This window comes from Octopus bimaculoides, chromosome 11, assembly GCF_046866305.1.
Source record: "Octopus bimaculoides isolate indiv1 chromosome 11, ASM4686630v1, whole genome shotgun sequence".
Lineage (NCBI taxonomy): Eukaryota > Metazoa > Mollusca > Cephalopoda > Octopoda > Octopodidae > Octopus > Octopus bimaculoides.
Genome location: NC_142938.1, coordinates 22,218,897 through 22,232,226, shown reverse-complemented (window position 1 = coordinate 22,232,226; position 13,330 = coordinate 22,218,897). Strand labels below are relative to the sequence as shown.

The 13,330-nt window shown below is 40.3% G+C and overlaps 1 protein-coding gene across 1 annotated transcript in view; it reads left to right on the top strand.

Annotated features, from left to right (window-relative positions):
* Positions 1–11,402, top strand: part of LOC106879407 (putative methylmalonate-semialdehyde/malonate-semialdehyde dehydrogenase [acylating], mitochondrial) — a 36,083-nt gene extending 24,681 nt beyond the window's left edge. The window contains exons 11-15 of the mRNA XM_089360514.1: positions 694–823; positions 4,255–4,436; positions 6,160–6,339; positions 7,058–7,156; positions 10,445–11,402. Of these exons, the coding sequence (XP_089216640.1) occupies positions 694–823; positions 4,255–4,436; positions 6,160–6,339; positions 7,058–7,156; positions 10,445–10,546 (693 nt within the window). The 3' untranslated portion in view covers positions 10,547–11,402. The remainder of the gene's footprint in view (positions 1–693; positions 824–4,254; positions 4,437–6,159; positions 6,340–7,057; positions 7,157–10,444) is intronic.
* The last annotated feature ends 1,928 nt before the right edge of the window (positions 11,403–13,330 follow it).

Genomic DNA, 13,330 nt, shown 5'->3' with positions numbered 1-13,330 from the left:
ATAGGCACAAGGCAATTACATAGACCCCAGTGCTCAACTGGTACTTAATTCATTGATTCTGAAAGGATGAAAGACAAAGTTGACCCTGGTAATGCAATTGTAGTGTGGCCAAATTTGAACTCAGAACATAGAGTTGATTGAAATATTGTGTGACCTTTTGCTCAATGTACTAAGGATTCTGCCATTCCATTGGCCCAAAAATAATAATAATTGTACTAGTTCAAGTACAAGGTCAGCAATTTTTGATGGTTGGGGGTTAGCTGATGCTGTTGACACCAAAACTAGATTGGTACTTTAATGACTGCAGAGGGACAAAAATCCTTGTTGAACTCTCAACATAAAGAGCTAGAACAGATATCATATGACTTTGTATTTATTCTAATCTGCAAATGGTATTATCCCAATCTAAAAATAGTTTTACTCCAGTCTGCAAATGGGATTTTCTTAGATTTTCAAATATTATCCTAAATCGGCAGATGACATTATTCTAATTTAAGACTGGCAGAATTCCTGCACTACAAGCAGCAGTGTTTCCATACCACAAGTGGTAGCATTTTCATAGGCAACATTATTGCTACACTACAATTGCATTACCATTGTTCAAATGGAATAATTCCCATGTTATGCAAAATTCTCACACAACAGTCACCTTCCTCCACTCCTGATTGTTTTATTTCCTAATTCTTCTTGTAGCTTGTTGGCGCTGCATTTGGTGCAGCTGGTCAGCGATGCATGGCATTAACAACTGCAGTGTTTGTTGGAGAATCCAAGGAATGGATTTCAGAATTAGTAGAAAAGGCCAAAAAACTGAAAGTTAATGCAGGTAAATAAATTCATATTTTTTCAGTTATAATTTGTTTTATTTTGAATGTTTCTTTTATATCAGATTTTTTTTGTCTCCTTTTTAAAAACAAAATCATTTGTAATTTTAATTTGAGAACAATATATGTTCAAGAAAAATTAAAACTGTGTGTGATCTGGTGTAGAAATTGAACTTTCTGAATTTCAAAATTTAATGCTCTATGGCATAAAGATTGTGTTATCCACACTCTCCAAATTGTGTAACTGAGTGTAGAGTTTCCATGTTGGCATGGGTTGGGTGGTTTGACTGATGGCTGGTGAGCCAGAAGGCTGCATCAAGCTCCAATCCAATCTGGCAATGTTTCTACAGCTGGATGCCCTTCTTAATGGCAACCACTCCGAGAGTGTAGTGGGTGCTTTTTATGTGCCACCAGCACAGGAGCCAGTAAGGCAGGCCTGGCAACGATCACATTTGGATAGTGCTTTTTATGTGCTACTGACACAGGACCAGTCAGGTGGCACTGGCATCGACCATGCTTGAATGGTGCTCTTTACATGCCACTGGCATGGGTGCCAATCAAGCGGTACTGTAATCGGCCATGATGACGACTTCACTTGCTCCTACAGGTCTTTGCAAGCGTAGTTTATTGCCAATGGGCTGGTTATGCTGCACTGGTATAGGCCATGGTTATGATCTCACTTGGCTTGCCGGGTCTTCTCAAGCACAGCATATCTCCAAAGGTCTCAGTCACTTGTCATTGCCTCCGTGAGGCCCATTGTTTGAAGGTCGTGCTTCAACACCTCATGGAAAGTCTTGCTGGGTTTACTTCTTCCACAGGTTCCCTCTGCTGCTAAGGTGTGACACTTTTTCACGCAGCTATCCTCATCCATACACAATACATGACAATACCAGTGCAATCGTCTCTCTTGCACACCACATCTGATCCTTCTTATGTCCAACTTTTCTCTCAGAGCACTTACGCTGTTGTGTATGCACACTGACATTGCACATCCAGCGCAGCATGCAAGCTTCATTCCTTGCAAGCTTACGCATGTCCTCAGTAGTCACAGCCCATATTTCACTGCCATGTAGCATGGCTGTTTACACACGTCATATAGTCTGCCTTTTACTCTGAGCGAGAGGCCCTTTGTCACCAGCAGAGGTAGGAGCTCTCAGAACTTTGCCCAGGCTATTCTTATTTTAGAAGCTATACTCGCAGAACAATCACCCCCACTACTGACTTCATCACCTAGGTAACGGAAGTTATCAACTACTTGTAGTTTTTCCCTGGCATGTGATGGAAGCTGTTTTCTGGACAGTGTTTTCAGTGTTTATTACCCCTGAGCATTTGCCACACACAAAAACTATCTTCCCAGTTAGCCTTCTTTTGATATTGCTGCACCTCTTATGCATCCATAGCTTACACCAGGTATATCTTATGCCTTTTCTATAGATTGAGCAGGGCCATCTACCTGAAGGGATTTGTAGTTTGTCTGCTGTTTTTTGCTAGATTGACTCTAAGACCTTTTGATTCTAGACCTTGCTTCCACACCTGAAAATTCTCCTCTTGTTCTGATAGTGACTCAGCTATTAGAGTAAGGTCATCAGCATAGAGAAGCTCCTAGGTGCATCCTATCTTGAATTCCTGTGTTATTGCCTGGAGGACTATGATGAATAAGAGGGGTTGAGGACTGATCCTTGGTGGAACCCTACTCCTACCTGGAATTCCTCACTGTACTCGTTGCCAACCTTCACCTTACTGACAGCATCCCTGTACATAGCTCTCACTAACCACTCATCTATCCTTAGTTTCCGCATTGACCATCAGATAAGGAATTGGGGGACCCTGCCAAAGGCTTTCTCCATGTCAATGTAAGCCAGGTACAGAGGTTTATCTTTGGCTAGGTATTTCTCCTGCAGCTGTCTTAATAGAAATACAGCATCAGTGGTGCTTTTCCCTGGCACAAACCCAAACTGCATCTCGTCTAGACTGGCTCTCTCCCTAATTAGTTGGGCTATGACCCTCTCCATGCCTTTCATTACCTGATCCAACAACTTGATACCTGTATAATTATTCATATCTAATGCATCACCTTTACCTTTGTAACAGTTGACTATGGTGCTGTTACATCAGTCATTGAGTATGACTCCTTCATGTATCACCTAATTGACTATATGGGTGACTAAACTATAGCTGACACCGCCAGATATTTCAAACATCTCTGCGGTGATTCCTGATGGGCTGAGGGCTTTCCCTGTCTTCATACCCTTAATTGCTTTATCTACCAAGGTAGATAGCTGGTCCCTATGTTGGGCTGATATTTTGAACTCTCCCATTCATTTGCTTCCTTTAGCAACCTTTTCTAGTGGTGTCTCCAAGTCTCTCCTTGCAGCCTCATTAAATGCAAGTGAGCCATCATCCATGTGGACACATTTCTCTCCTATGACATCACGATTCTCTCTCACACACTGTCTTGCAACATGAAACACTTCAAGTCTTTAGTCCTCATGATGCAGAACATTGGCAAATTTTTTCTTATCTGTTTCCCCTCTGGCTAAGTAAACCTGTCTCCTAGCTTCCCTTCTGGCAATCTGATACAATTCCCTACTGCCACCATTCTTCCAATGCCTGTTTCTTCTATGCCTGTTTCTTTGGTCCTGTCAACTACATTGTTCCACCACCATGTTAACTTGGGTCAAGAGGGGACTTTGCACAATCCACTGATCTGGTCAGTAGCCCTCAATAGATTGTCCCACAGAAACCTCCAGTTGTCTTCCACGTCATGTGATGCTATACCCTCCTCTTTTTTGTCAAAAGCTTCAAGTAATACATCTCTAAATATCTGTCAATTCAGAGGATCCTTAAACTTCCAGACCCTTCTTCTCCATGCTGGCCATCATCTGGGCATCTATTTAGCCCTGATCCTGAAGTTGCTAACTAGTAATCTATGTTGTGGGGTGCATTCTTTACCTGGGAAGGTCTTGGCATTTATAAGTAGCCATCTTTCTTGTTTACTGGCGAGGATGTAATCAACTTGACTAGTGTGTCCACTAGATCGGTAGGTGAATAGGTGGCTGGCAGGTTTCCTGAAGTTAGTATTACAAACCATAAGATCATCTGTATCGCAGAACTCTAGCAGCCTGGTTCCCTCATCATTGTGGGAACCAAAACCATAGCCTCCATGTACGTCATGGAAGTCCCCTGCATGTTGTCCAACATGCCCATTGAAGTCGCCAACTACAAAGACAAGGTCCCTGTCATTTGTTGACAAGGTAGTTTGCAAGTGATATTTATTCTCATCTCAAGCATGTTTTGAGTCATCACATATTAGAATGTGTTAAAGTTTAACATTTGGACAAGCTGTATCTAGTGTACTGAATTTCCTTATAGACAGAAGTTCCCATCATTGATATGACATTGTAGATATATTTATTTAATTTTTTTTCTTTAGGTCATGAACCTGGTGCTGACCTTGGACCATTAATTTCTCCTGAATCAAAGAATCGTGTCTGTGATCTTATCGAATCTGGTGCTAAAGATGGTGCTGATGTTCTGTTAGATGGCCGAAATATCAAAGTCCCTGGATATGAAAAGGGAAACTTTGTGGGGCCCTCTATCCTTCACAATGTTACGGTGTGAATATTTCTAATGCTTTACAAACATACATAATCTAACAAAGCAATGTAGAATTCGTTTTTGCTTCCACCTTCCTGTTTTGTCATACAATAACTCTGCAAATATTTAGATAATTCTCAATTTTAATGTATTTTGACTGACATACAGCAGCAACTGAGACTACATATTGGATTGTAATAATGGAATAAGCAAATGTGCTTCAAGAGGAAACAGCTGGGATTTACTCTAACTACTTTTATTTTATATATATATATATATATATATATATATATATATGTATATATGTATGTATGTATGTATGTATGTGTATTGGGTGCAGTGAATATATTGTCATCTGAATTATGCAAAAATGAAAATAATATTGACATTTCATTTTCATAATCATCATCATCGTTTGATGTCTGTTTTCCATGCTGGCATGGGTTGGATGGTTTGACTGAGGTCTGGAGAGCCAGCAGCTGCGCCAGGCTCCTGTCTGATCTGGCAATGTTTCTACCGCTGGATGCCCTTCCTAACGCCAACCACTCCGTGAGTGTAGTGGGTGCTTTTTACATGCCACCGGCACAGGAGTCAGTCAGGTGGGTCTGGCATCTTTCACGTTCGGATAGTGCTTTTTACGTGCCACCAGCACGGGCCAGTCAGAGGGTACTGGCCATGTTTGGTTGGTGCTTTTTATGTGCCACTGGCATGGGAGCCAGTCAGGGGGCACTGGCCATAACTATGATATTGGTTTTACTTGACTCAACAGGTCTTCTCAAGCATATATTGCACGATGCATCAGGGAGACTCTTAACTGGGCTAGACATGTGTGGCTGCGATCTCACTTCAGCTTAACAGATATATTTACCCAAATTACATAAAAATATCTTGAAATACTAAACAGTAAATTTATATAATAAAATTGCCGTTGGCTTCAACCATAGCCTCCAGATGACTTTGGAATCTTCTGAAACTCGTCTGGATGGTTTCCTTGTTTAAATTGGTGAATGCTGCCATAATCTTTGCCTTCAGTTCATCATTGGTTTTACAAGGTGTTTTGTTGATCTCTTGCTCAACTGTGCCCCACACATAATAATCAAGAGGGTAGCAGTCTGAGAAGTTAGGTGGTCAGATTTGGGGGAAATTGTTTGACAGCCATGATTGTGTTCTGCTTGTGTGGTGTGGTGCTAGACATAGGGTCTTCCAGCAGCCACTCTCTAGATCCAGGACAGCATTACCTCCTCCAAGCACTTGATGAAGGCCTCTGTATTGAGTCTGAGGCCATTGTTGGAAGATGAATAGAGACATAACGTTACCATCACTAGTGATCACTCCAGACAGCATGATGTTGACTGGATGCTTGATTTTTTATCATTTTCAGCATGTTTTGATTCCATGGCAAGCCAACTGTTGTTCTGTGTGTTCACCATCTTTTTGTATTGGAGCTTCCGGTGTGAATGCCAAGCAGTACAGCATATTGTTTCCAAATTTCAAGCAGAGTGAATTGTGCCATGGTGCTGTTTTTCTCACAGACAGTCCTTTACTGACCCTTCTATACTGTGTAGTTGACAAAAACAAACAATGTGCATGTGTGAAATTAAGAATATAAAATGGTAGCTATTTACCCTATATACCGACACACACACACACGCACGCACACACGCACACACATCTATCCTTCTCATCATCATTGTCTTTATTAATTTTCTTTCTCTCTCTTTATTTCTCTTATTGCTAAAAGCCTGATATGAAATGCTACAGGGAGGAAATCTTTGGTCCAGTTTTATGTTCTTTAAGTGTTGACACCCTTGATGAAGCCATAGAATTCATTAACAAAAACCCTTATGGCAACGGAACAGCTATATTCACCACTAATGGTGCTACGGCACGCAAATATGTAAATGAAATTGATGTTGGACAGGTGAGGATGATCTATATCTTTATTTTTTAATTTTGGTAAAGCTTTGATGTACACACATACCGACATACATACTTTAAGTTTGTTTACAGGTAACATTTTGAATATGCATATGAAAGCTCCTATTTTATTATGTCATATTGCCCAAAGAAATGAATGCATGAATATGATCCACCTAATGTCTATGAGTACTATGGACTGTACTGTAATCATCCCAGGAATATGGACTATGATCTTAAGTTACATGTGATTTGTGGAAACGTGTGTAGCAATGCATTAAAATATTTATAAATTACATCCATGGATTATTATTACTATCATGATCATTGTTTAATGTCCTCCTTCCATGCTGGCTTGGGTTGGACAATTTGACAGGAGCTGGCCAGGCAGGAGCCTGCACTATGCTTCTGTGTCTGTTTTGGTATGGTTTTTACATCTGGATGCTTTTCCTAACACCAACCACTCTGCAGAGTGGGCTGAGTGCTTTTTATGTGACACTTGTACAGGCGAAGTCAGTTTTGGCATGTTTTTTACAGCTGGATGCCCTTCCAGATGTCAACCACTTCACAGTGTGGACTGGGTGCATTTTTAAGTGGCACCTGCACTTGAAGGGTCACCAAGTAACTTTGCAAGACAAATCTTTGAGAGGTGAAGGGGCGTATGAGGAGGTGATCTGGTCAGATTGACATATCATATATATAAAAATTTATATCTTTTTCAGGTTGGTGTCAATGTTCCTATACCTGTTCCTTTACCAATGTTTTCCTTTACGGGATCACGAGGGTCATTCAAAGGTGACACTCATTTCTATGGACGACAGGTAAGCAGATTTTTGATGGAGGCGTAACAGAGCATTATTTGTCCTTTTTTGCCCCCCAACATTATCATTATTTTCATTGGATTGGATTCTAGAGAGGACAAAAGTCCTTGTGGTATTTAGTTACTATGTTTTCTGGCATACAAATCAAATTCTTTAGACCAAAATCTACAGCCAAAGAAGGTAGGTCACATTATACACCAAGATGTGTTTGAAGGACCAAACATTCTATCTGAAATGCAGGAGCTAAGATTGACTTTGCTTTCCATCCTTCCAGGGGTCAATGAAATAATTGATTAGTACTGAAGGGCATACAACTAATTATACTCTTTCTTCTAAAACTATACTAATTCTGCCATCTACTAATCTAAGAACAAAGCTAAAGTAGCAAGAAAAATACATTTATGTATACAGTTATATCTCTTTACATTTTGGCTTTAATCCTTTAGCATTTAAGCCAGCCATATTTGGCCTAAATATCTGACCTGTTTTGTGTTCAAACTGGCCAGATCCAGCCTCCCACATATACTCTAAAATATCATCCTAAAAGCAAATAATTGCATTATTGGAATCTCAAAGCTATGATTCACAACAATGGAATCTCAAAGTGCATGATTCACAACAATGTAAATAAATATTACATTTCACAGAATAATTTGAGTGCTAAAGGGTTAATCCTTTCAGGGGACCAGTCAAATACTGGGTCAGTATTATTGTCAACACCATATAGCTAATGTTGCAAACCTTGTAATTATTTTATTGAACTATACTGTCTCTCTGATCAAGACATTTAAGACTACCTCATCTGCGTAGTTGTTAATTAGGGTATTGTTGGCGCTGTTGCTGAATCAGCCTGTAGACCTGGGGCTAAACAGCAATGGATCAAATAAAACCTGTGATCCTCTGATTTTTTTTTGTCATAGTATACATAGGATTACATTATCACATTATCTAATGTTTTCTTCCTTTTTAAAAGCTGATAGGGTGTGATACGAAAAAGGTTTGGCTGCTATTTCTTACTGGTCAAGTAACAATCAAAAGGCTTCCTCATTTGCTAGCAGTAAATAGTGATACAAGTCATTGTTTTAGATGGATGTCTTATCAACTTGCAGTGTTTAGTTCAACTCCATGGATCAGTTTACTACTTGAAGAGTCTTCAATGATAAGGGTATTACTAGCTGTGTTGTTGATGGTTTTATGTTCACTTTTCCATGCTTGCATGGCAGTGACACTTGTTCACAACTATCGCATGATGTCGAGGCAAGGAGAAAGTAACACACACACACAAGCCTAAAAGCACCTAGTACACTCTGCTTTTAGTTGGTATTAGGAACAGTATCCAATTGTAGAAAGCATGCCAACAGATATTAGAATTTGGTGCAGCCCTCTTCTAGCCTGTCTGTTCATGTTGAACTGTTCAACCTATGCCAGCATAGAAAAAGGGTCATTAATGATGATGATAATATTTATCATCATATATATATATATATATATATATATATATATATATATATATGTAATTATATAAAAACAAAAGGATAAAGAGAGCAAAGGTATGGTTGGAAAAGTATTTTATGGATAGTCTTACAGCTGTTTCTGGGAAGATCCAGTACTTCCCTTCATCGGAGACAGAAATAATAAAGTAATCTATTATTATATCCATAGGCGGATATTTTTAGTATGAAGTGGTAAAGAGTGTGATGTGCTGAAAAAAGAGAGAACAGTACTTGAAGTGTAGTTTCATTCCAGTGGTAAATATCCGTGTAGAAATCCGTGCAAAGTAATCCTTGTAGGGATAATCCGGAAATTTATGTTGGAGTGAAAGTTGATATATTTACATATACACATGCTAATACACTACTTATAATACCCAATCCTGTTCATACAACGACTGGGGCAAACTAGTCGGTATACAGAACTTATTCGGTATTACCTGTATCCTCTTGGGTTTGGTTAAATCCAATACCCTCCTCAACCTTATATATATATATATATATATATATATATATTATTATTATTATCTTTATCTTATGATATTTACTTTGTATTATATTATACTTATTTTTTGTGCTTTTACTTATTAATTTTTCTATATGTGACAGTGGATTTTCATCGATGAGTTCATGAACCTTGGTTCTTTTCCCTAAATTTTTGTTACCAGTGAATGTATTTCACTGAAATAGTATATCCTTACGAGAGTGAAACAAACTTCTTCATCTAGCCAGTCATGCTACTTCAGGCTGATGACGAGCAAAGACTCAGAAACATGTCTCTGAATGCAGGCTAGGCTGGGTGGAGGAGTTTGTCTCCCCCTCACAAGGATAAGGGCACAGGAAATGTGTCAAGGCCTAATAGGAAGCGGTCTGGCTTCCTAGGGCCATAGTATATTCCCTTATTGGGACTGTCACATTAAGTTGGCAGTATACAACTACTTTATATATATATATATATATACACACACACACACACACTGGGTTTCTGTCTACTGAATCCACTACACAAAGCTTTGTTCGGTCCAGGGTAACAAAGTAAAAGACACTTTCCTAAGATGCCATGCAGTGGTTCTGAACCCAGAACCATGTGATTGGAAAGCAAATTTCTTACCACACAGCCATTCCAGTACCTATGCAAGCTACGCCTAAAGTATAATATATTCATAAAATGAAATCTTTGGGTGATTTTAATGAACAAGTATTCCAGTTGTTTAATTAACTCTGCTACTTATCCTTTATATTTTGGTGTAAATGGCTGAGTATTCTACAGACACATGTACTCCTAACTTAATCCCTGGGCAGAATCATCCTGACAGTGTGAGAGATAATAGTTATCTCTGAATTACAGTTTCTCTCTGTTTAATTCCCTTTGCAATACTTGGGTTCGAAAAGCTATGATGAAAATAACTTGTCCAAAATGTTGCACTGAGACAGAATCCAGAATCTTATTACAAACCGAACTTTTTTACCACATCTCCCTCCACTCTCTCTTTCTCCCCCTCTGTCTCTCTTTTCCTCCCTCCCCTGCTCTCTCTCCCTCTTCCCCTCTCTCTACCTCCTCCTCTCTCTCTCTGTCTCTCTCTCTGTCTCTCTCTCTCTGTCTCTCTCTCTCTCTGTCTCTCTCTCTCTCTGTCTCTCTCTTTCATCCCCCTCTCCCCCCTCTCTTCCCTCCGTGTCTCCCCCTCCCTGTATCTCTCTCCTTCCCCTCTCTCCCTCCGCCTCTCTGTATATCTCTCCTTCCCCCCTCTCTCACACTTACATATATATAACTATCTTTGGCTTTCTCTTTTTATTACAGGGCATGCAATTCTATACACAAGTGAAAACCATTACACAAATGTGGCGGGAAGATGATGCCACTGGAGGAAAAGCCACTGTTGCAATGCCTGTTATGAGATAGATGTGACATTATACCTTGTCTTGCAGAAATTAAATTTTTTTTTTTCTGGCGGGGGGAAGAGATTTCAAGACTGCACCCATTATTATCTTATAATTACTATTATTATTATTATTAAGGTGACATGCTGGCAAACTCGTTACTGTGCTTAGCAGCATTTTGTCTGTCTTTACGTTCTGAGTTCAAATGCCGCTGTGGTCGACTTTGCCTTTCATCCTTACTGGGGTCAAAGTAATTGCTTTAATATACCCTCCCACTTAAAATTGGTGGCTTTGTGCCAAAATTTGAAACCATTATTATTATTATTTTTATTATTATAAAGGGTGATGGCTAAAATACCTTGCAGTATCTAAATCATGTCTCTTGACAGTTTGAGTTCATATCCAGCAATGGTTCGCTTTACCTTCTTTCCTTCTGTTGGTGGGTGGGGGGACTGATAAGATATACATACTGGGATTGAGGTGACTGTTTATTTTCTCTTCAAAATTTGTAAATCCAAGTTCAAATTACACTTGGGTTAGCTTTACTTTCCATCCTGTTGGGGATGGAAAATGAAGTTCTCATCAAGTAACTGATTATATCTCTCCTGTAAATTTAAGATCCTGCATCTATATTAGAAATTATTATTTATTGTAAATGAAAAGAAATATCAACTTCCCATCTCACCATGACCCTCAATCTGTGCAAACTTGTTACTCTTTCCACAAATAGATTTGATAACTCATTCCTTTTATTTTTGTCTTTTAATTTTGTTACTCACTTTATCGCAGCCAAAATAAAATATGAAAAAAATACTCTCCCTGAAATGGTTAAAATCATTGATAAAAATCTGGTAAAAATAAAGACACTGTTTGATATATTACTGTCTAAGTCTTTTTCTTTTTTTCCCTTGCTTTCTTATATCTTGTTTCTAAGTGTTTTGTTGCTTTCACATTAACACAGGAATACTTATAAAAGAATGACCAGGTAGAGGTAGGGGTTCACCAAGGTTCAGTCCTCATCCCCCTCCTATTTATCAGTCCTCCAGGCAATAACACAGGAATTCAAGACAGGATGCCTCTGGGAGCTCCTCTATGCTGATGACCTTGCCCTAATTGCTGAGTCACTATCAGAACTAGAGAAGTTTCAGGTGTGGAAGCAAGAACTAGAATCGAAGGGCCTTAGAATCAACCTAGCTAAAACCAAAGTCCTAATGAGTAGGAAGGTAGACAAAACACAAACCCATTCAGGTAGGTGGCCCTGCTCGATCTGTAGAAAAGGCCTGGGTAGAAACTCTATAAGATGTGCCCAGCGTAAGCTATTGACACATAAGAGGTGCAGCGATATCAAAGGAAAGCTAACTAGCAAGATAGTTTTTGTATGTGGTAGACGCTCAGGAGCAATAAACACTGAAAATGTGCAGAAAACAACCTTTGCCACATTCCAAGGAGAGAAACTAGAAGTAGTTGATAGCTTCCGTTATCTAGGTGACACATTAGTAGTGGGGGAGGGTGCGCTGAAAGTGTAGCTGCTAGAATAAGAATAGCCTGGGCAAAGTTCAGAGAGCTCTTACCTCTGCTGGTGACAAAGGGCCTCTCGCTCAGAGTAAAAGGCAGACTGTATGTCACATGCATCCGAACAGCCATGCTACATGGCAGTGACTGCTGAGGACATGCGTAAACTCGCAAGAAGCGAAGCCAGTATGCTCTGATGGATGTGTAATGTCAGTGTGCATACTTGACAGTGTAAGTACCTTGAGAGAAAAGTTGGACCTAAGAAGCATCAGTTGTGGTGTGCAAGAGAGACGATTGCGCTGGTATGGTCATGTGGTGAGAATGGATGAGGATAGCTGTGTGAAAAAGTGCCACACCCTAGCGATTGAGGGAACCTGTGGAAGAGGTAGACCCAGGAAGACCTGGGATGAGGTGGTGAAGCACGACCTTTGAACATTAGGCCTCACCGAGGCAATGACTAGTGACCAAGACCTTTGGAAATACGCTGTGCTTGAGAAGACCCAGCAAGCCAAGTGAGACCATAATCCGTGGCCTCTTCCAGGGGTGTAGCCAGCCCACTTATTCGTACCTTTACTTCATTGGACACTAAACTCTGCTTGCGAAGACCTGTTGGGGCAAGTGAAATCAAAATCGTAATTGAACCAAATTCGATGGCTGGCACCTGTGCCAGTGGAGCACTGTCCAAGCGTGATCATTGCCAGAGCAGCTGTCTGGCTTCTGTGCCAGTGGCACATAAATAGCACCATTTGAGCGTGATCGTTTTCCAGCGTCTCCTTACTGGCACTTGTGCCAGTGGCACGTGAAAAACATTCAAGCGAGGTCATTGCCAGTACCGCTGGACTGGCTTCTATGCAGGTGGCACGTAAAAAACACCATTTTGAGCATGGCCGTTGCCAGTACTGCCTGACTGGCCCTTGTGCCAGTGGCACGTAAAAGCACCCACTACACTCACGGAGTGGTTGGCGTTAAGAAGGGCATCCAGCTGTAGAAACTCTGCCAGGTCAGATTGGAGCCTGGTGCAGCCATCCGGTTTGCCAGTCCTCAGTCAAATCGTCCAACCCATGCTAGCATGGAAAGCAGACGTTAAACGATGGTGATGATGATGTTCAGTCTAAAACAGCATGGTACAGACGTGGCTGTGTGGTTAGAAGTTTGCTTTCCAAACACATGGTTTTGGGTTCAGTCTTACTGTGATGGGCTAACCGAAGCCTTGTGAGTGGATTTTGTTGACAGAAATTGAAAAGAAGCCTGTTTGTGCCCCCCCACCCCACCATCACTAGGTAACCAATGCTAC